Here is a 25,519-nt window from a genome sequence, read left to right as displayed (position 1 = left end):
GCGATCAGACATCACCAAGCGAATGTTGAACGCAGTTGGACATAGTGATGTATTAGAGGTAAAAAATGAAACAAAATGTAGGGCGAGACTTGATTTTGTCCTTCAGGAACCGATTGGATTGTGAGATCGTTGTGGTTTGCTATAGAACTTGTTCAGAGCAGCGCCATGACAGGTAAGAAAGCAAGGCTGTGAGGGATAGACTTACAGTGTTTTCAATGGTATCCACTATAAAAAAAGCTGTATAAAGCTCCTAGATCACTTATAATTTTCCAAAGCTCATGTCTGGAGTTTTTTGTCTTTTCACTTCATAAGAACAGGAATTTGGATGAAGCTCTGGGCTGGTCAGATAATGGTCAGTGCAGGGGTACTCCAGGACCAGGACTGAAAAACACCATCCAGTGTCTCTATCAACTTCAATTACATCTGAGAATTCAACTCTCATTTTCCTTTTCCTTAATTTGCCTTTTAACCTTTTTGCATGTTAAGATGTCAGATATAATGGGTTAAGAAGGTTATTATAAGAAAAAACGATCTTTATGAAATGCAGCATATCTAACATTCTTAATTTGAAATGACATTTAAACAAACCTGGGCAAGCAATGCAAATGTGAGTAAGGGAGGAAGACACAAGACAGTTTTATGGTCTCGGACTGCTTCAGCTTTCATGAAGAATGATTATTCACCTCAGACATCAAGTCTGAGGTGGAGGACAACGAGATTACTGAAATGGATTGATTACACAAAAATGAAATTCTGTCAGTTACTTACCCTCATGTCATTTCAAATCTTTTTGACTTTCCAACAGTCTTAAAAATATATTTTCTTGTGCTCCGCAAAAGAAAGAAAGTCATAAACAATGACAGGATTTCCATTTTTGAGTGAACTAGCCCTTTAAAAAGAATAAGCACCACAATTTCCAGCAGGATGTTTGAAATACAGTTTAATCAATGTAAACACCACATTACATTTTTCTTTTCCATACAGTCACAAATATATTGACAAATTTTCTGGTGAAAGCACCTGGATATGAGTGTCTATATAAAGACAACATGTTTGAAGTTGTAAGATCTACTGTTTTAAGTTAAAACAGATGAAGAAATGCATGGTTTTATTTAAATACATGATATTCAGTGTTTGTTTTTTTAAGGGTTTTAAACCGACATCCTATGGGGAAAAACCTGTCGCACTATCATTAGGAACTACACTTTCTCCAATTCAGCAATGTTTCCTTGTTGGTGATACTCCAGGCATCAGATAACACTCTCACCATATTCCTATGTTTGTAAAAAGAGAAGGGGATATCATGTTACATATATAACACCATTACAAAAAGGTATAAACACAGCATCTTCACTGAGTCAATACTTCAGGAAATTTTTAATAATGTAGCCAAATCAATCAAGACAATTTTGTCTTTTAGTGGCTGGTATAAATTTAAATGCATCATTTATAATTGATTCTAAATATTAACATTTTAAATCAAAAGGGAGACATTTTTCTATTTAATCAATTATTCAGTCTAGAACTTCCTCTTTTACATTTCTTGCAAGTGTTAACAGAAAATACATGCAATATTGGACAAACTGTTTTATGTACTGTATGTGAAAATCTATGCAAAACAGCTCACTCTGCACGACAAATTATGATACATTTCAAGCTTTGACAATTCAAATTACAGCTGCTCAGCAATTACTATTTTTTGCATGTTTTTTCCCAGTAAATTAAAACTTTAATAACAGCTTTTACCAGCAGAAGAATGCAAGTACATGTCCTTTTTAACACAGACTTCCATTTCGAGGATCAAATGCAACATAACATGTGGATACACACATACACACACACACACATATATATATTATATATATATTATATTATTACTTTGAAGGAATCGGATTTATTATACATCAAACAACAGCTCTATTTCGCCAAAGACGAAGTCAAACAAGATGCTATTCTTCTGTCTCATATGGAAGCTGTGCCATGTAAACGGAGGAGGCAAACGTGGAGGCTGAATAGAAGAGACGTGTTAGATCCCTGTGTAAAGAGGTTTGTTTACTGTTTCGTTGTTAAAGTATTGTGCTATCATCTTTTTCAGGGTTTCTAGTTGTATCTTTAGTGACTTTTCAACTATTTACTATGCCTTGCCACAAATAGTTGGGTTTCTAGGTTTTTGCAAAATAAGCACAAGTGGATTTAGATGGTTGACGCAAAAGAAAATCTAACTCGTTAAAAACCAATAAATTGTCTAGAGTGACATTTTTGAAAAAAAGTTATTTTATTCACTAGCTAAAAACCTTATCATTACCTTTAAAATGAAACTCCTGATCTTGATTGTAAAAGCCTGGTAAAAAATGCTCATTTAAAAGAAAAGATGTCTGATGGATTTAGAGGGTTTTGCATCTTAACTCTTCATATACACACTGATCAGGAATAACATTATGACCACCTTCCTTATATTGTGTTGGTCCCCCTTTTGCTGTCATATCTGGCACCAAGATGTTAGCAGCAGATCCTTTAAGTCCTGTAAGTTGTGAGGTGGGATCGGACTTGTTTGTTCAGCACATCCCACAGATGCTCGATTGGATTGAGATCTGGGGAATTTGGAGGCCAAGTCAACACCTCAAACTCATTGTTGAGCTCCTCAAACCATTCCTGAACCATTTTTGCTTTGTGGTGGGGCGCATTATCCTACTGAAAGAGGCCACAGCCGCCAGGGAATACCGTTTCCATGAAAGAGTTTACATGGTCTGCAACAATGCTTAGGTAGGTGGTACATGTCAAAGTAACATCCACATGGATGGCAGGACCCAAGGTTTTCTAGCAGAACATTGCCCAAAGCATCACACTGCATCCACTGGCTTGCCTTCTTCCCATAGTGCATCCTGGTGTCATGTGTTCCCCAGGTAAGCGACGCACACGCACCCGGCCATCCACGTGATGTAAAAGAAAATGTGATTCATCAGACCAGGCCACCTTCTTCCATTGCTCCGTGGTCCAGTTCCGATGCTCACGTGCCCACTGTTGGCGCTTTCGGCAGTGGACAGGGGTCAGCATGGGCACCCTGACTGGTCTGCGGCTATGCAGCCCCATACGCAACAATCTGCGATGCACTGTGTATTCTGACACCTTTCTATCCGAACCAGCATTAACTTCTTGAGCAATTTGTGCTACAGTTCGTCTGTTGGGTCGGATCACACGGGCCAGCCATCGCTCCCCATGTGCATCAATGAGCCTTGGCCGCCCATGACCCTGTCGCCGGTTCACCACTATTCCTTCCTTGGACCACTTTTGATAGATACTGACCACTGCAGACCGGGAACACCCCACAAGAGCTGCAGTTTTGGAGAAGCTCTGACCCAGTCGTCTAGCCATCACAATTTGGCTTAACATAGGACAAAATGTTCACTTGCTGCCTAACATCAATTTGCGGATGGAAATTAGCCATCGGCTACAATCCGGTGTGTTTACATTCATGTACAATCATGTCTGTCCATTAACACACACTGTCCCTATCAAATAAATAAATAAATAAATAAATAAACATATCCCACCTTGCTGTGATGAAGAGATAATCAGTGTTATTCACTTCACCGGTCAGTGGTCATAATGTTATGCCTGATTATTTATATTATATTATATATATATATATTTATATTATATTATATTATATTATATTATATTATATTATATTATATTATATTATATTATATTATATTATATTATATTATATTATATTATATTATATTATATTATATTATATTATATATATATATATATATATATATACATATATACATATATATACATACACACACACACATACATGCATACATATATATATATATATATATATACACACACACACACCATTATCAGCGTTAACGTGAGACTCTTATCGGGCAATATCGCCGTTAATCTATTCTCAAAGTTGGGTTGGGAGCTGGGTCTATACTACGCAAGCTATGATTGCACTGTAGGGGTCTTCGAACCTGTGTGTATGCCTACTGTGAAATTACCACATCAAACGTGACGTGCTAACATGGATGCAGCTATGAAGCCGCCGGGTTTGCTTCAGGGAAAGTTTATTTTTAAGAAGCTTCCCAATGGAAACCTCGACAAGACTAAGGTTGTTTGCGCCTTGTGCAATGCGGAATTTAATTTACTGTAGGAGTTCTTCCAGTCTCAAGTACCACCTAAACGCAAAGCATCCCTTAGCTAATGCGGAAGATGCTGGGCCAAGCACTGATGTAGCACAGGGGAAGAGTCGTCGTCAAACTACCATGTTTGATCCTGGTCTAATGCGCCACCTGGCTTGAGAAACCCGTTCGCAAAGACTTACTTTTAGCCATTATTTGGGTAGCATACATATTCTGAATGAATTCAAATGAGCCATTTTAATCTAGGTTAATTCCAAGATTACAGTGAGATTAATCTAGATTAAAAAAATTAATCTATGCCCACCACTAATATATATACACACACATTTACATACATATATACACTCTGCCCTCCAAAAGTTTGGAAACGCCCTAAAAAAAGTGAGGTTTTGGACAATATTGGCATGAATCCTTTTTAATTTGTGATAATTTTGCGCTGGCAACACAAACTACGAAAACATATTTTATTACATGAACAGTTTATACATACAAAAAAATTTTCGATTCATCAAAATATCCATCATTAGCAGCTAATACAGCTCTGCATAATCTGGGCATCCGAGCTGTCAGTTTATTCAAACATTGACTTGACATATTACTCCAAGCCTCCTGAAGGATTGCCCAAAGATGATTCACACTGGTTGGACACTTCTTACGGACAACATGGTCCAGTTCCTCCCATAGTAGCTCAATTGGGTTGAGGTCGGGTGATTGGGGAGGCCATTCCATGACAGACATGATACCAGCTGACTGTTTCCTCGCCAGATAGGATTTGTACAGCTTAGAAGTGTGCTTGTGGGTCATTGTCTTGTTGGAAGGTGAAGCCGTGACCAATAAGGCACTGACCAGAAGGAAGAGCATGCATGTTGTTGCACAATGCTGTGGTATCCATGCTGGTTCAATATTCCTTGGACGTGATACAGGTCACCAACTTTTCCTGCTCCAAAACAGCCCCAGACCATCACACTGCCACCTCCATGCTTCACAGTGGGTGTGATACAGGCATCGAAAATCTTTTCACCAACTCATTGTCTCACGTAAAATCGTTGCTTTGAGCCAAAAACTTCAAATTTGGATTCATCCGTCCAGAGCACCTTCATCCAATCATCTGCTGTCCAGTTTCTGTGCTTCTTTGACCACTGCAGTCTCTTTTTCTTGTTGTTTGATCTTAGCAGTGGTTTCTTAGCTGATTTTCGGCCATGTAGACCTGCTTGTTGGAGTCTCCGACAGACAGTAGTACATGACACTGGTACATCACGTGCACTGTTGAGATCAGCTGTCAGCTCTGGACAAGTAAGGCGTCTGTTGCGATGGCTGGACACTCTTACATATTTGTCCTCACTAGAAGAGGTACTTCTTGGTCATCCACTCCTCTTTCTATCTTTATTGGACCCAGACTTTGCCTTTCGTACCAAGCAATAGTGGACACCTTTCAGTGAAATTTTCAACTTTTTGGCTATATCTCGCATTGAATAGCCTTCATTCCTTAGAACTATTACAGACTGACAATTGAGCATCTCTGGAGAGACCTAAAAATGGCTGTCCACCAATGTTTACCATCCAACCTGACAGAACTGGAGAGGATCTGCAAGGAGGAATAGCAGAGGATCCCCAAATCCAGGTGTGAAAAACTTGTTGCATCTTTCCCAAAAAGACTCATGGCTGTATTAGAACAAAAGGGTGCTTCTACTAAATACTGAGCAAAAGGTCTGAATACTTAGGACCATGTGATATTTAAGTTTTTCTTTTTTAATAAATCTGCAAAAATATCAACAATTCTGTGTTTTTCTGTCAATATGGGGTGCTGTGTGTACATTGATGGGGAAAAAAAAAGAACTTAAATGATTTTAGCAAATGGCTGCAATATAACAAAGAGTGAAAAATTTAAGGGGGTCTGAATACTTTCTGTACCCACTGTATATATATTTATTAGAGACCTTATAATACTTTGTAACCTCTTCAGATTTCAGATAGTTCTCTCCCTGAAAAGTCTAAAAATTTTTCCTAAAGGAAGCTCCTCCACAATCCAAAACTACTACAGTTTTTTTTTTCCATTGTGTAACCAATCAGCCCACGTACCTCCGGCTGTTCACGAGAGCCTCCAACTCTTTGGACTTGAATGCAGCAGTCCTGAGGATGGACTCTGGGATTTCAGCCAGACGTGCTACATTTAGCCCGTAGCTCCTGGCGGCTGCGCCTTCAATCAGCTGATAGAGAAACGTGATGAACTCTGGGTGCATCTCCTCCTCTAGAAATGAGAGCAACAGAGTTATTAAACACTTCAGAAGCACTCAGTGTATATATATATATAATATATATATATATATAAATATATAATATATATATATATATATATATATATATATATATATATATAATGTATATATATATATATATATATATATATATATATATATATATATATATATATATATATATATATATATATATATATATAATATATTATATATATTATATATATTATATATAATATATATATATATATAATATATATATATATATATATATATATATATATATATATATATATATATATATATATATATATATATAAAAAGATTAGATGCACTGTGAAAGAGCTAAGTTTTGAAAAGAGAATTTGTGAAACAAGCTCTATTATAATCCTGATGATGCTGCTTAATAAATAGCCTAATTGTCCAATCGGATACCAGCCTAAGTCTCACTTTATTATTTTAAATCAACAGACAGTAATTGTATAACCAGTGTTAAATATAAACGTGTGTGAAGATGACTTGACATGCTTTTATGAATCGTTTATGGTTTTATACATAGAAAAAAACTAGTAAACGGTCTACAGTCTAAATACTACATTGTTTTGTCAATTATGGTAATATTGTAAAATAATACTTTAGTGGAGTGCACTAAAATTGAATTAACTGATCAAATACAGTATATGATCACATGACCACTGGAAAAAAGTGTAAAATCTGTGTAAAATACCCACATGATGACATATTTGAGAAAATAGACATTGTCTGAGAAAAGATATTTGAATGATGAACATTAGAAGGGCAGAAAGTGAGTTTTGCCTGATAAAAGACACTTCTTCAGTGCTGTGTCCTGTGTCATGATGTGGCAGAAGCCACAGAATGTTTATTTATCTGATTTGTGAATATTATTAGGCATTTTCCGCAATATTTCTCAGCAAATCTGTCACAAACTCAATTACCTTTTCAGTATGGCACAGATTATTTAGTCAGAAAAAAGAACAAGAAAAAAACTGAGAAAACCTAAGGAATTCGAAGGAAGGAGGAGGAACGAACCATAAATAAGTGAATCAGACTGAACTCTGGATGTGATTTAAGGATGAACTGGAATGTCGGGATGTGAAAATACACAGCACAGTACAATGAGAAATAGAAGAGGAAAGACTACTTCTGCAATAAACACACAAATCAGTTGTTAAGTAACCACTACCTGGTTCTTATAACAGTATTACACGGGTTTATTTACTCAACCTAAAGTTGTTCCAAACCTGTATGATTTTTTTCTTCTGCTGAACAAAAAAGAAGATATTTTAAAAAATGTCAGTAACCAAACAGTTGATGGGCCCCATTGACTTCTATAGTATGGAAAAAAAAAAAATACTATGTAAGTCAATTCTTCAAAATATCTTCTTTTGTTTTCAGCAGAAAAAAAACTAAACCAAACCCTAATCCTAACCTTATAGTAAGTACATACAGTTAATTAATATTACTCAGTACTTCAAGGGTTAGTTCACCAAAAAATGAAAATTCTGTCATTAATTACTCACCCTCATGTCGTTCCACAAGATAGACCTTCGTTCATGTTCGGAACTAAAATTAAGATATTTTCAATCAAATTAAGATATTTTGATAAAATCCGATGGCTAAGTGAGGCCTGCATTGCTAGCAAGACAAATGACACTTTCAAACACCCAGAGAGCTACAAAAGATGTATTTAAAACAGTTCATGTGACTACAATGGTTCAACCTTAATGTTATGAAGTGACAAGGATACTTTCGTGCACCAAAAAAACTAAATAATGACTAGTGATGGGTGATTTCAAAACACTGCTTTATACATACTAGTGAAGCTTTACAAATCTTTTGTTTTTAATCAGTGGTTCGGAGCGCATATCAAACTGCCAAAGTCACGTGAACCATTGAAATTCTAACTGATTCGAAAAAAAAGATTCGTAAAGCTTTGAAGCTTCATGAAGCAGTGTTTTGAAATTGCCCATCACTAGATATTGGTGAATAAAGTCGTTATTTAGTTTTTTTGTTGCACAAAAAGTATTCTCATTGCTACATAATATTAAGGTTGAACCACTTTAGTCACATGAACTTTAGTAGCTTTCTGGGCATTGAAAGTGTTAATTATTCTGCTGGCAATGGAGGCCTCACTGGGCCATCAGACTTTATCAAAAATATCTTAATTTGTGTTCTTTGTGTCTTACGGGTGTGGAACGGCATGAGGGTGAATAATCAATGACAGATTTTAATTTCTGGGTGAACTAGCCATTTAAATGTGCAATTACACTGTAACAAGGAAATAAAGTGTAACCAAAGGAAAGACATGATCTGTTTACCTGTCATTACCTTAAGTCATGTACAGATTATGTAACAGGCTACACAACTGATTACCAAATCTATTTCACACATGAAAGCAGCGGAAATAACTCTCATATTTCACACTGAATGATTCACCCATTTCCAGTTTTTTTTTTTTTTTTTTGGAATATCAACTAATATTTGAAAAGGACGCTTGAAAACAAACAGTACATTGACTATCCTTTTTCCTTTAAAGGGATCGTTCACTCAAAAATGAAAATTCTGTCATCAATTACTCACCCTCGTGTCGTTCCAAACCCATAAGACTTCTTCAAAACACAAATTAAGATAATTTTAATGAAACCTAAGAGCTTCCTGTCCCTCCATTGAAAAGGTCCAGATAACCAAAACTTGAAAGATCCAAAAAGGTCATAAAGGTCTTGTACAACTAACCCATATGAATCAAGTGGTTTAATCCATGTCTTGTGAAGAGATATGATTGCTTTACATGAAGTACAGATTTATATATTTAAACACACATGCATAGAGCCCATCACATATGGTAAACATGAAACTTCATTGGTTCTTTTGCATCATGCAAGCACATTTAAGCATCTGTGTTTGTTAACCATATATAATGTGCTCTATGCATGTGTGCCAATCATTGTTTCGATGCAAATAAAAGCCTAAATTAAATCTGTTCATCATATAAAGTGACTATCTCTTAAAAAGACTTTGATTAAACCACTTGGATTTATGGATTTGTTTTATGACAGCTTTATGACCTTGATGGATTATGAAGTTTTGGTTACCTGGACTTTCAATGGAGGAACAGAAACCTCATGTTTCATTAAAAATATCTTAATTTGTGTTTTGATGATTAACCAAAGTCTTATGGGTTTGGAATAAGTGAATTATTAAATTTTTGGCTGAACTATCCCTTAAAGGCATTTAATGGACATTGGCATTAAATCAGGCTCTGCTCTGCCATGTCAGTAGATACTGTAACATAGGCAGAAGCCAGTCAAAAAACTGTAAATAAATTAAAGGAGAAGCATGGAGCATAAACGATTAAATTTGGCATTCAAATATGAAAAAGTGACATTTGATATTCTGCAACTTAAATGTAAGGCTTTACAGAAAATCATCATGACGGAAACACAGAAAATGATTTAGTAAAGACTTGAGTATTATATTAATCATAATAAGCATGCATTGGATAGAACTATTCCTGCAGACAGATCAAATAGACAATAGGTGGACTGACTAACAGAAGGTCTAAAAAAGTGTGCCGCACTCCTTGATCACTCAAGCAGCGTAAGGTCAATGCAAAGGTCACATAAATGAGTAAGTGATCCATGAAATCCCGGATGACTCAGCTGACATACAATAGCAAAGGAACTGGTTTAGAGGCTATCAAAACCAGCATATTCCAAGAAAATGCACTCCTCAGTCTTTAATACTTCTCTGTGTGCACTGATGAAATCAACTTCCTGATCCAGACACTAATAGCTTTCTCAGATGATATCAAGATGAAGTTAATAAACGTGCATGGCTCATTATCAAGAAAGGCAAGATCAGTAATACTGATGGATTGCACAGAAGAGCCATACGTCAAGGATGCAGATGCCAAAATATAAAAGTACAAGCAGGGGAACAATGATTTAACTACAATATGATGGGCATAGAACAACAAATAATTATTAGACCACTATATGAACAAGGCCTTCATTCTCAAATATTTATTTACTATTGATGGTGTTAACATACTACTATATAATCTAGTGACAATGTTTTGTTTTACCCCATTAGTAGCGGAATTCTTAAATTGATAATTCACCCAAAAATGAAAATTCTTGGATCATTTACTCAAGCTGTTCCAAACCTGTATATATTTCTTTGTTCTGCTGTACACAAAGGAAGATATTTGGAAGAATGTTTGTAACCAAGCAGATCTCACCCCCCATTGACTACCATAGTCATTTTTTTTTTATAATTAGCTGCAATTGCTGTTTACTTGCAAATATAGGTTGCCAGATTAAAAACATCCCTTTAAGCCATACATGAATATTGATTGGATATCATCAAAAAGCTACCAAAAACCAGCAAGGATGCATTAAATTGACTGTAATGACTTTTACAATGTAAACTAATAAAAAATATTTCGCATAAATGCTTTCTATGCATCACTTCTCGAGCACCAAATTAACATATTAGAATGATTTCTGAGGGATCATGTGACACTGAGTAATGACTGCTGAAAATTCAGCTTTGTCATCACAGGAATAAATGATTACAGGAATAAATTAAATCTTAAAATATATTAAATTAGACAACTGTTGTTTCTATTTCACTATATTTTATATATATATATATAAATATATATATTTATATATATATATATTAATGACATTTTTGATAAAATAACTGCAGTCTTTTTGAGAAAACAAACATCTTAAAAATAGCTTTTAACCCCAAACTTTTGAACAGAATTGTAAATAATAGCCCAATCTTAAGTCTGGGAGCTTATGTAACGCAAGTTGGTAGATAAAAAGCATACACACCATCAGAAGTGCTCTCTGGCTCATTGAGCAGGAAAGCCATGTGGTAATTCCCCACATGCTGAGGGTACAAGTGCTCCAGCTCACACAACGGAGGGTAGTGGGTCACAAACAACGTCAGACACTTCACCTGCAGAAACACACAGAGATGAAAAATAATCTAAATTCACACATCTGAACAAGGTGAAGCCGTAATTTCTGCACCACTAGAGTCACCAAACAGAATTGCAAAAGTAACTAGGAAAGGAAAGTTTGTCAGACAAACTTAAATGTTGACTTGAATTCTTACCTGAAAGTTTAAAATCTACTAAGCAGTTGCTAAGGTTTTCTGAGTGTTGGATGGATGAATGGTACTGTAGATAGGTTTTGTGTATCTTTATATTTGAACTATGTGGCACACTGACTGTGCCAAGTCTGGTGATTATAGCTTGAAAGCCACAGTCAGAAAGGAGTGGATGGATGGATTGGATGGATGGATGGATGGCAATTTCACTCACTTCACTTTAAAGAGATAGTTCACCCAACAATGAAAATTCTGTCATCATTTACTCACTCTCAAGTTGTTCCAAACCTGAAAATTTCTTTCTTTCTTCTGCTGAACACAAAGTAAGTTATTTTGAAGAAAATGGATAACCAAACAGTTAATGGACCCCACTGACTTATATAATATGGAAAAATATATATTGTGGAAGTCAATGGGGTCCCATCAACTGTTTGGTTGCCCATTTTCGTTTGCCCAATTTTCTCTGTGTTCAGCAGAAGAAAGAAATTACTACTATATACAAATACTTAAGACAATTCATTAGAAATAACAATATAGATTTGGTTACTCAGCATCCTGCCTCCAAATGACTGTGTGAAAGAGCGAGACATCCTTGAGCCAGATGCACAAACCACGCAAACAGAAACCACCCCCTCACTCGCCACTTACGAACATTATCAGCAGCCCATTATCTGCATAGTGTTACCACCTCATGCAATGCGCACATCTCATTCCAGAGGGGGGACGTGTTCATTTCTCCATTTATTGATGTGTTTGTTTTCGCAGGCTCATGTGAGGCATTGAGCTGGAGTGTGAATATGAGACACAGAGGATACGCAGAGCGCCGAAGCAGAACAAGAGACATGAGGCTGCTCTTGACATTATCATTCAGATTTGCTGACAGAAGTCTCAGTTTGGCAGGTCAGAAGATTACACACGGGTTGGCGTGAGGGACGTACAAATGTGGCACAATCAAAGAAAATGCTGCTTGTGCACTGTATATGCCATAAATAAGATTTATGTCTTGTGTTTTTCTGTGACGCAGTCCTCTGAAGAAGTTCACATTTATTAGAGGCAGTCTTTACTTTGACCGATGGAGGTGTTAGAGACTATTGAGGCAAAGCTGCTTGAAAACTTTACCATCACTATCAAATAAAACCAACATTATTTGTCAGTACATAGGATGAACATTATTGAAAGCTTACTGAGTATTTTATCGGTTTTTAAAAACCGGACAAAGAAAATGCTCGAATGCTCAATTCAGTTGTAAATACTGTAGCTCAATAGGAGCGCATTGCTTCTACTCAAATTCTTGTTTGTGCAAAGTATTCATGTTTGGTGTGAAAAGGCCTTTACTTTAAAGTCATTATGAAATCAAAATTGACCCTATTTACTTTGTTAGCACATATTACTAGTCTTGTGGTGAACAATTAATCCATGCAAGTTAATACACACAAAAAAATTGTCTGTTACTTCCAGTCTGGAATGGCGTTCCTTCTCTGATGACGTCAGTTTGACGGCTTGGAAAGTTAATCTGCTATGGAGGTGCACTAAAGTAAAACCCTGCCCTCTATTCCGTTTTACTTGGAAATACGTCACAACACTGGAGAAAAGTTGGCTGCAACTCTCGGTTCACGGGGACTTTAAATGAATATTTACATTACAATTACAATAAATGGTCTAGTCACACTATTAAATTATTATTGTTTCCAAAAACTACTCACTAAAGAGGACAAACATCATCTGATCAATAGGTAAAACATGCAACATACAAGTGTGCTTCAAATTACATGATTTTCAAAACATGAGTTGGACGTATTATGGAGTATTTCTGTGCCAAATACACTACTTCCGGTTCCTGAGAGGTTTTTTTTTTTTTTTTTTTTTTTGAGTATGTCTATTTATCACGTAATAAAGGGTGGAATTCCTTGTATGGGCACTTCTCTCTGATAAGCGTGCACGCTAGGGGTGTGCCGGTTTCAGAATTGGTGATGACGGTTATGACGTGAGTCAAATGTGACGGTTTATAACATAACCGTCCGGGGGGGGTATTAATTTGAATAAAGGAGCAGACACTGATGAGCTACTTGCTCTACGCTTATTTAAAATTAACAGCAGGACAACTAGCAGTGAATGTGCTTTCCATTAAATGAATCACACACAGTGAACAAATCCTTAAAAAAAAAAAAAAAAAAAAAAAAAAAAATTTGCAATGAACGTGCTTTGTTTTAAATAAATCACACACAGTAAACAAAACCTTTTAAAAAAGTAGGCTACTTAAATTCTATAAGAGCATAAAAATTAATGAGTAGCCTAGGCCTAAATTACATACCTTTCTTCACAAAGTTTTAATTTGAGCCGGAACATGTTCCGTCACCTCCGACGATGGATCCGGAACATTTTTTATTGGATCCGGCACCTCAGTCCTATGTCACTATGGGAAATTAATCGCCTAAATTTAAAAAAATTAATTAATATTTGTGTAGTGTTAAATGTTGTTATCGATAGAGATACGCAGATGGGGTATTATTTCATCCGCAACCACATCACAAAACTCATCATCCGCGCCAACGTTTTTTGAGCAAATTTCAAAGCCGCACCCGCCCGCCATCCGCTGATTGTTTTGCGGTCTATGGACGATGCAATGCTTTGCTGATGCGAGCCGCAAAAAAAAGCCCTTGTCTGTTCTAGAAAGGATGCAGCAAAGATATTTAATGCTAATGTATGAGGCATAGGCCTACGCTGAGTTACATTTACGATGAGATGCGCTCTAGTTCACAGTGCAGTGCAAGTGAACGCGGCGCGCTGGCGCTTCCATGTCACGGTTATTATTGTCTGCTATATTTGCTTTTTATTTATTAAAATACATGCAATTGGTTGATGAAACATTTATTAAAATTAAGATAAAATTTGTACAAAACGAAATTTGTTTTTAAGAAAGGTTTTCTACAAAGCAAAATTTAATGAAGTGGTAAATATAATGTCTGACGATTTACAAAACTTCATTAAGTAGTAAAAACCATGTCTCCCGATATATTGCGCATCTTATGATCCTATCTAAAAAATGAAAATAATTTTTGATAAAAAATGTTTGTAAAAAATATTTTAATGACACGGTTTTGGCGGTTATAGAGTTCTAATGACAGTGTTCAACTATAACCGCCGGTCTCACGGTTATATACTAACCGTCACACCCCTAGTGCACACACACATCGCCCAGAGCAAGACGACGATCAACGTGCTTCGTTCGGGTTACGAATGCCATGAGATTTTTCAGCAATGTCACCAAAGGAGTGTGTTTTTGGTTGTGAGGGAAAGATTACCTTTTTCAGCTTCCCAAAGAACCCAGCGTTAAGGGAACAGTGGATGAAGTTTGTTTTTCCAGGGGAGCAACAGAGTTGTGCATGTATGTTTGTTTGTTCCTGGGATTTCGGTGATGAATGCTTTGTAAACAAGTCCCAGTCCGACGCTGGATTTGCAGATCGCGGGTGGATCAAATGTCTGTGTTTTGTTGGCAATCGGTGCGCCAGTGCATAAAATGTAGACAAGATGAATGTATAATGATGTTGCAGCTTGCAGACGATCTCTACGCAAAAGCTGCACACGCTCGTGACTCTTTAGCTCTGCTCACAGCAGGCACTCCAGGAGCTCTGATTTTTTTCGGAAAGAATCGGTACAGCGTATCTATCTTTTATAAATATGATAAAACTAAAGACTTTTCGGAGATATGATGCACGATGGAGATACAATGCTGCGTCTGGGGCGTCAAATTCGCGCCAGACGCGTCTAGTTGGACGCTTGAACATTTTGAAGTCAGACGCGCGTAAAATTCGCTCAATTCGCGCGTCTAAATAAAGTGTGTTCAGACGCGAATTCGTGTCATGGGAGGGGCTTTCATCTCTTTCTGCACAGATCCTCTGAATAAACACATAATCTCGTCAGTTGGAAACCTGTAGCGGCAATTTAACACTGTAATGCCGGCTGACTTTTGCTAGCTAGAAGGTGGGCTAGGATCAACGGCTAAAATCATGCAAAAAGTTTTACAACTAACCAGATTTCTTCGCTTATTCTCTTCCAGGCAAGGTCATTTTTATTCCTGTCTTGATAAAAAATATAATGACACATCATAGAGGTCACACACAGCGACATCTTTGTTCTCTTCTCCACCACTGATAACATCATAAACACATTACTACCAAAGCAGAGTCCCTGATTGGTTAACGCGCCGCGAATTTACGCCAAAGTTCAGATTTTTCAACTCGGGCGTTTGGGCGTCAGACGCTCAATTCGCGAGTCAGCCGCGTGAACGCGCCATTCGCGCGTCAACGGCCGATTAGCATCGCCGATTAGCATCGCGCTAGACGCTTAATTCGCGCCGCAGGACACCTAAACGCGCGTTTACATTGACTTAACATGTAAATCAGACGCCCCAGATGCGTTCGGTGTGAACGCAGCATTAGGATGCAATACTACAACACTACAATACAGGTACTCAAAATTAACATGAGATTGGTAGAAACTGTGTGTTACCTACCCTTTAATATAATTCAAAATGGTGCTCAAGAAACATTTTGTTCAATGTTGAAAACAGTTGTGCTGCCAGGACATTTTCAATTTTACTATGGCAGGAATAAAAGACAAGGATCATTCCCTAAAGTAATATATTACTCTCCAAGTCTTTAAAAGGCGTACAGTTTATTGCCATAACTTAACTATAAAATCAGTTTTTAATGAGCTCTCAATCATACATTATGTCTATGGAAGCTTGTTTCCGCCACAGAATAAAAAATTAAAAAAGTTAATTGTGACTTTTAATCTTGCTATTCTGACTTTTCTCGCAATTCCGAGTTTATATCACAATTATGCGATTTATAATTCTGACTTTATAACACAATTGCGAGTTTTTAACATCACACAATTCTGACTTTATAACAATTCCGAGTTTATTTCACGCAATTCTGACTTTCTAACAATTCCGAGTTTATATCATGCAATTCTGACTTTAAAACAAAAAATTGCAAGTTTATATCAAGCAATTCTGAATTTAACATACAATTGTGAGTATATATTTCGCAATTCTGACTTTATATCAAGCAATTGTGAGTTTATCACAATTATGTAAGCCTGCAATTGCAAGAATTTTTTTAGAATTTTGAGATAAAAAGTTGCAATAACCTTTTTCTTTTTTTTATTCAGCGGCAGAAACAAGCTTCCATAGTTTATTGCCATGACTTAACTATAAAATAATCTTTTAATATAAGCTCTTAATCATACATTGAAGAATTGTTCTCGTTACCAGTGTCCTTTTCATAGCAAAAAATATTGGAACTATTTTAATGTTTTGTTTAACTATTTGAAAATAAAAATATTAGTCAAAGACAATGTCGATGAACAACAAAGATACCCACAACACGTAATAGAATATGTGGCAGGTCTATTAGTCTGCATTTACGCAATGCACACATCTATTTTGACATTATAATTTTCTGTCCCATCCAATGCTGGTTATCACAACGTCAATCAATATAATTTTGTATTCAATCCCGCATTTAAATAAGTTAGTCATTCCCAAAACTTTGCAGTGTGTATACTTAGCAGCTTTTTAATCACTGCAGCTGTCAGTCACTTCAGTGGAAACTCACAAAGTTCTGCACTGTTGTGAAAACTCCTGTTATAATCAATCAAGCTGGCTACACTGCACAATGAATCGCTTATTGACCTTATATTACATAAAAATTATTAGTTAGCAAGTTACTGAATTAGGTAGCTGCTTACCCATTATTATTTACTGCATACATTTGAGCAATTAATAGAATTAGCTAACAGCTGCAAGTGGCAACACAAAACTAAACATCATCATTTAAAATGCTACTCTCACGTCAAAACTCATCATTACTGATAAGGGTGTCACGATTTCGATTTTAAATCGAAATCGACCGAAATTAAGTCACAATCTCGAACTTCGAATTAAAAAATGGAATCGTCGATGCTGCCGCTGTTACAGCAATGGATAACACGAGGCTTTTATTTATTTTTATTTATTTGTTTATATGAAAATGTTGTACACTTCCCCATGTTAACAAACATTCAAGACTATCAAGTTTATAAATGACCAACTTCTAAAAACAAATTTATAGCGGTCTTTGTAAAGAAATTCTAACTATGCAGCTTCGAGCTGCTGCTGTGACGCTGTACAAACGCTTCAATTGTGAATACTCGCGCGTCTCTGCTGCTGCAGTGACGGTGTAGTTACGCTCATGCACTGCGCACGCGACGCTCACGCTTGCAGTGTGAAACAGGCGTTAGGAGTATTCATAGCCGCAGACATGCGACCTTATCCGGTGGTGGAAAACTCCAATCTCAAGTAGAACGCATCTCACAGCTACGGTGATTATATTGCATAAAAGTCTAGTCTGAAAAATGGCATAGCAACCTGTGCTTTAAAAAAAATAAATTTAAAAATCGAGAATCGAATCGAACCGTGACCTTAGAATCGAAAATGTAATCGAATCGAGGATTTGGAGAATCGTGACACCCCTAATTACTGAACATCGCACTTTCTGCAACTAACAGTAATTGTTTTTGGCCAGTGATAAACTCTTTGTTCTCAGCTGAAGACTTTCTAAAAAATAATTTTCAAGGACAACAACAAGATTTTCCAGGACATTTTACATTTTCTCTAATTTTCCATGTGTTTTCCAGGACTGGAAAGTTTGTCACTAATTTTCCAGGTTTTCAAGGTTTTCCAGTACGAATGGGAACCCTGTTAATATTTTAGTGGAATTTTTTCAGGACTCTTTGATGAATATACAGTTCAAAAGAAAGCTTTTATTTGGAATAGAATCTTTTGTAACATGCCTTTACTGTCACTATTGATCAATTTAATGCAACCTTGCTGAATAAAAGTAGTAATTTGTTTCGGGTACATACTGACCCAAAACTTTTGAAACATTAGTGTATCTCAAACAAAATGATGAGTACCTAGATTCCATTTACCTTGCAAACTTCAGTAAATTCATTTATTAGTTTTTCTGTCTGGGAACTTTTAAACATGACTTTTTCTTCTGGCAGGTTGATAAAGACTTGTGCTCCCTTACTCCTGGAAATGATGTAAAGCCAGCCACTCAGATCATAATGTACAAGTAATGTACAGATTGTAAAATCAATCATTCGACTAAGTTTTCAATCAAGTAATTTATCTGTCTGTATGAAAGCGCAATTGATGAGTAATGTGATACCAAACACATCTGATGTTTAAAGGGGACCTATTATGCCCCTTTTTACAAGATGTAATATAAGTCTTGAAGTTTCAGCTCAAAATACCACACATAAAATTTATTATCTCATGGCCAAAATGCCCCTTTTTGGGTGGAAACAAAAACATGCTGTTTTTGTGCATGTATCTTTAAATGCAAATGAGCTGCTGCTCCCCGCCCCCTCTCCATAAAATGGCGGTGACTTTACAGCCTTTACAGTTTCAAAACAGGGCTGTTTGATTCCAGGTTTATCAGGGTCGACTCCAATTCCCAACTCCAGTAACAACTCCTTTTTGCGAAACAGGGTCGGCAATAAGAATACAAGATTGCCATCATTATTACATACTGGAAGTAGGCTATTCTTTTTTTCCGATGTAAAACTACCTTTATTAAAACAACACACTTTTAGCGTGACTAGCCAAATTAGTCCAATTTAGAGATGACATTACCTTGAAATGATGAGTCACCATCGTTTTAAGTCATTGCCAATAAAGCCTAATTTTAAAGAGGGAAAAGTCACAAGAAAAGCCTTGGCCGAATATTATTTCAAAGTTAAATAAACAAGAGAGAAGGTAATGTATTCTTTAATGGATTCATCTAATTCATCTAAAGTTCTTCTCAACTTAGAAATGCTCTCTCTAAATATTGAGGAGTGACTGCCTGCCTCTAACATGTGCTCGGAGAGCTTTGCTATGGCAACCAGTGCTGCTCTACTACCTATTGCCCACTGAAGAAAGTTCTGCGTCAAGGCTGCTCACAATGCATCATTCAAGGGTGTTATACAACAAACGTATTTACATTCTTAAATACTGCGCAGGTGAACAACTGAGCCTTGTTGCCATGGCAATGTGCAGACACTCTCTTCAAGATGCTGCCAGGACACATGCATGCACTGTAAAGGCAAACAGGCATGGACAAAAAGCTATTCTAGTGTGAAGGGGGGAATTTCAGTATGAAGCACACGCTTGAACAAACATTGAAACGTTTTATTTTTGAACCTCTGTGAGCACGTAGTGTCACAACTCCAGTTGTGCAGTGAGAGCCTGAGAATATAACGCTCATGATATTCTAAGTGGATTCGAGTATACAAAAGACTAGATTTGTACATTTTCTGAAGAAGATCTGAGTGGTGCTTGCATTTAAAAGTCACCACCACCTTGCTAGGGTGTTGGTATGTGCTTACCTAGATGTTCAGAATTGATTGCTAAGGAATTGCAAGTGGACAGTGTGTTGTTTGTTTACCTAACTCACAAGTCTCTATGATAATCTGATCTTTAGATATTTGTAAGGCTCTTTTTGATGTTTTTTTTTTTTTTTTTTTTTTTTTGGAGTTCTTAAGTTTAATTGCTTAGAAAATTCACTGTACAGCAACCATACTGTATATATGAGTGGTTTGGGCTTAGTAAGATTTTTAAGAAATTAATTATTTTATTTAGCTTTGACGCATCAAAGGGTTAGTTCACCCAAAAATGAAAATAATGTCATTTATTACTCACCCTCATGTTGTTCTACACCCATAAGGCCTTCATTCATCTTCGGAACACAAATTAAGATATTTTTGATTAAATCCGATGGCTCAGTGAGGCCTCTATAGCCAGCAATGACATTTCCTCTCTCAAGATCCATAAAGGTACTAAAAACATATTTAAAACAGTTCATGTGAGTTCAGTGGTTCTTCCTTAATATTATAAAACGACGACAATAATTTTTGTGCGCCAAAAAACAAAATAACGACATAGTGATGGGCCGATTTCAAAACACTGCTTCAGAGCTTTACGAATCGAATTCCGTGATTCAGATCTCCTATTAAACGGCTAAACTGCTGAAATCACGTGACTTTGGTGCTCCGAGTCACTGATTCGATTCGCAAAGCTCCGAAGCAGTGTTTTGAAATCTGCCCATCACTATATTGTTGAAAAGTCGTTATTTTGTTTTTTTGGCACACAAAAATTATTGTTGTTGCTTTATAATATTAAGGAAGAACCACTGAACTCACATGAACTGTTGTTTTAAATATGTTTTTAGTCCCTTTATGGATCTTGAGAGAGGAAATGTCATTGCTGTGAATGCTGGCCTCACTGAGCCATCGGATTTAATCAAAAATATCTTAATTTGTGTTGCGAAGATGAATGAAAGTTGTAGAACGACATTTTCATTTTTGGGTGAACTAATCCTTTAAGATATACAAAATGACAGTATAGACATTTCTAATGCTATGGTTTTTATTTCAAATAAATTATGTTCTTTTGAAGAATCCTGAAAAAAAGTTTCCACAAAAATATTAAGCATAAGCAGCACAGCTGTTTACAACATTGATAATAATAAGCATATTAGAATCCTTTCTGAAGAATCATGTAACATAGATAGTAATAATCTTATATTATTTTGTTATTATTTTTTTTTTTTTATTAAACTAATTATTTTATAGCAAGCTGTTTAAGAAAACTTAAGTTAACTAAAAAAAAATGTTGGTAGGATAAGTAAGAGTAAAAAAAAAAAATAATTGTACAAAACATCTGAACAAACCCTTAACCCCAACAATGAGCAATAGTAAAATGATGCTTGCCTTAAAAAAAACACAACCATGTATTTTAAACAGTCATTTTGTTTTCCATAATGCATCAACAGCTTTGAAACAAACTGCTCATGCCAATTCTGTGAGCAATATGCATCAGATGGTCAGTGATTGGCCCATGGCTGTGCCGTCTGACACTGTGTCCCAACCAGGCGAGACACGTTTCCACTGAGTAATTTGTCAAGCAATTTGTCTCACCTCACTGAAAGTGAACATGTACCCTCATGGGACATAATCACACCCAATCAGAACATATATGATGTTTAATATGCAGTTATGCAGAGTGGGATTTTGGACCAATGAAATTTCCACAATCAATAGAACGCCAAAGAAATAATAAAGGCAACCAACAAAATGCCTTACTCCTTGTAGCTGCTTTATGACCAAAAAAATTACTTGTATAAAAACGATCATTTAGGCTTGATTGTATCATATGAAGCTGGGACGTGATGTTACAGGTGACTTGAAAACGTGAGGGGAAACAGCTATCAAATTAGAACCCTTTTTTGCAAGAGAAACGCTTTGAAACATACAATTCATTAAACTTGCAAAGCCTGACATATTCATGTTCATCTTGAAATATTACCAACAATATAAACCAATAATATAAAAGTATAAAAATTCTTTAATTTACTTTATAAATATTGGTAAAGATTCAAAGCAAAAAGACACATGTACTGAATGTGGACATCTTTACAATTAAATACAATTAAAGGCCTTTTACTTACTAAAAAAGTATGAATTATCAATCAAATGACGGAAGGCATGTAGTAGATTTTCAGCAATGTTTTGATCATGTTGATAATTTAGAGGCCTTAGAAATGCGTGTATCAAATATGATACAGTAGAGGCATTATAGGGTAAGTGCAGACATGACAAAATTAACAAGCTGAAATTCAGCTACATTTATACCATTTATACTCTTTATTGAATGCACAAATATTCTATATGCCTGTTGCCACATCCCCTATAAAGGTTGATGATTGTCTGAGACTAAGGAAACATTTACATTATATGGTTCAAGTGACCCAATTACGATTATTTCCTCCCATGTGGCACAGATCGGATATGACCCACGAACATGTAAGCAGGAAAAAACGCACATAAATTCCAATATTTTCAGATTGGTTTCAGGCATCATTCATATGTGAAAATAAATCTTATATGAATCAGATACATGCATTTGTATCTAGCATGTAAGTGGACCAATCGAATATTCCCCTGTCAATAGGAGTCGTACGTCATTGAAAAATCAACGGTGGAGAATGACGTCAAATCAGGTAGACACCTACCACAATCACAACTCTTTTCAATGGCGCAATGTAGGACGAAAGTTCAACCCAATGTTTTGCTGACTTTTAAAGATGGCGCGGAAAGCAAAAACTTGTATTATTTTGTCAGCATCCATTGCGAATCGCACCATTTTTACTTCTTTTTTGACCTAAGCTTTTCCGGGTCAGTACATCTACCTTGGGTTGTTTCACCAAGATACGGTGATCACTGAGATTATCGAATATGGGTCACTTTTAAAAGATGATGTACTGTAAGCTGATCATCAAAAAATCCGATATAGCCAACTAATCGGAATTGGGCATCAAGAGCTACAGTGTAAATATGGCCTAATAGTCAAAGAACTTCAAAAATCAACGGAGAAATGTTAACTTGCCGTAAGAAAAAGTACCCTACAATAAATTTCATAGTGAGTGAGAAAGAGGAAAAGAATGGAAGAGAGGGAGAATGATGTGAAAACGATCTAAAGAGAAGACAAAAGCAACGATGCCTTGGCTATTTTGTATCACAGTTGAGTTGTGGGAAACAAGCCCATCCATGTGCCAATAAATAAACTCCAGCCTGAGGCAGTATCAGTACAAGAGAGCAAAATAGAAAAAGAAAGAGTGATAGATCTTGCACCTGAGCCAATGCCATAGAGACACACAATATTATGCAATACCCAGAGGAGCCCACCCTCTGACAGCCCAAACACCAGCACAGCATCTAAACTGACGTTTACCTTCAATATGAGCAACTACAGCCAACATCCAACTAATTAGCACTTTTAATTTGCCACACACAGGATATGATTGCCAATTTCACTAGCAAACATCTCATTTAACTTGGCAGCAATATTTGGTGTTCACATTAGTGTGAAGTGACTTATATATTGAGAAACATTTGTAGCTAAATTTATACCCACGGAACATGCTGTAAAAAAAAAAAAAAAGACAATACCGCATAAACAGTAAATCAACATATTTGATTGATTAATCTGAAAAGGAATTATTTAAATTCAGTAGGTTTCCTCACACTTCCCACCAAACTCACTGCTTCAATTAATGGGAAAATCAAACAAACAGAATGTTTTGAAACCACCACAGAACATTTACAGAGTTTTTATACATAAAAAAAAACTATACACAGCAGATTTAAACAAGTGTGTCTCAGGGGATAAACAGGGAGACTCTAGATGTACTGTGTCCCAATGGATGGACTGGTATGAAATATTTTTTCTCTGTGTCTGGGGAGGATTAGTCTCCCTTGAGTCTAGCATATCCCCTTGATGCTTTGTTTTGGAGTATAAACCATTAAGACTTGCTACCCAGTAACAGAGAATTTTTGACCTTGTAGCAGTTGGAAGAAAAACATTTTCAATTTCTGCCAGAATTGCACCTACTATGACATATTATAGCACGGCATACATTCAAATGCTACCAGATGCCAGAGAACTGTTATTAAAACTGTGAATGCTTTAATGAAGTTCACACTTTTAACTAAAGGCATAATTTTGTTTCTTGTGATTCCAGTCTAAGACTTTTAGCAGAGTAAATGTACTGCGATGGTAAACACAGCTGTCCCCACAGAATGTCATTTTAACGTCTAATGTGGTCAAGTGGTCAAAGAACTAAAAACCTTTCATTTAACGTTCTGTGGATCCTCTCAAGAGTCACAACTTTATATTTTATGATCAGTTTTGAGTGAGGAGAAATCAAAAAATGACTGAAATGAAAATGATGAAGAAAGGTTAACTTTTATCACATAAAAGCAACGCAACTTTGTGACGTTATTAATAAATTCAGATTTATTTAAAGAAAAATAAATGGATATTTAAGCAGATATTTAAATAGTCAATGTTTTTTGAATTTAATGTTTTGAAAATTCATTTAATAGATCTCACTGTGAATGGTTAATCCATTAATCCTTCCAGTGAAAACGCCAGACTTCTCTCTGGCGAAGAATGCCGGACTTCTCCAATCATTTACTCCGTTTAAATCCAACGCCTCCACAATGGACTGTAAGCTCATATTCATTTTTGAGCATGACACCCACATCTCAAAATCCAGTCAACAACCGACAGATAGAACAATGTCTCCGTCCTACATTTGATTTTCGATAGTCTGTTACACTTTCTACCATTTCATTGCAACTTTAATAACCAAAACCAACATCTTTAGGGCTGCCCCTGACTAAACATTTTCCTAGTCCATTGGTATTCTTTATTTTAAGCCATCAGTCGACTATTCACGTTCATGATGAGAAAGTTTACGTAATGTCATGCATTAAGCACGGTACTAATTTAGCTTCCACACTCCACATGAAGACTTTGATATGCACCAAATAATAGCACACATTTATCTAGATTAACGTTAGAGCGAGCAGCCATGTAAAATGGCTAACATTAGGCTACTACTTAAAAGTTTCAAATGATAAGCCACGTTTGAGGTTGATGAATGATAGGTAAATGTTTGGATTTCCTGCCTGGATTTCCTACCACTTGGACTAGCCATGTTAACAGTCTGTCCTTAATGGACTGCATGACTTCCCCACTTCCTGTGAAGATATTTTTTTTTTCTGAGACTAACCAACCAATTAAAATTTGGTCGACTAAGCCTCTACTCATCTACTAACATCTGGTAGACCATTAGGGGGCAGCTCCAGCCATCTTATATAAAATATTTTTTTATATTTTTCTACACATTTATTGATTATATACAGGGGCGGAGCCAGACATTGTAAACATTCGGGGCTTAGCCCAAATCTATGTTTGTCCAAAGACATTTTAATTTTCTATTAACAGCTTTACTGACATGAAAGGAGCTTTTGTTGTCGTATTCTTGTTCAGAAAATGTACATTATTTGACACTGTAATTTGTAAAA

At 36.1% G+C, this 25,519-nt stretch overlaps 1 protein-coding gene across 2 annotated transcripts in view; it reads right to left on the bottom strand.

The window, feature by feature from the left end:
- Positions 1-1,039: 1,039 nt before the first annotated feature.
- msh3 (mutS homolog 3 (E. coli)) overlaps positions 1,040-25,519 on the bottom strand; it is an 81,689-nt gene continuing 57,209 nt past the window's right edge. For both annotated transcript variants that reach the window (XM_067407563.1, XM_067407564.1), the window contains exons 22-24: positions 11,278-11,404; positions 6,237-6,405; positions 1,040-1,274 (exon numbers count right to left, since the gene is read on the bottom strand). In XM_067407563.1, coding sequence (XP_067263664.1) covers positions 1,193-1,274; positions 6,237-6,405; positions 11,278-11,404 — 378 coding nt within the window. In that variant the 3' untranslated portion in view covers positions 1,040-1,192. The remainder of the gene's footprint in view (positions 1,275-6,236; positions 6,406-11,277; positions 11,405-25,519) is intronic.

This window comes from Chanodichthys erythropterus, chromosome 13 (genome assembly GCF_024489055.1).
Source record: "Chanodichthys erythropterus isolate Z2021 chromosome 13, ASM2448905v1, whole genome shotgun sequence".
Lineage (NCBI taxonomy): Eukaryota > Metazoa > Chordata > Actinopteri > Cypriniformes > Xenocyprididae > Chanodichthys > Chanodichthys erythropterus.
This window is presented reverse-complemented; position numbering and strand designations above follow the sequence as displayed.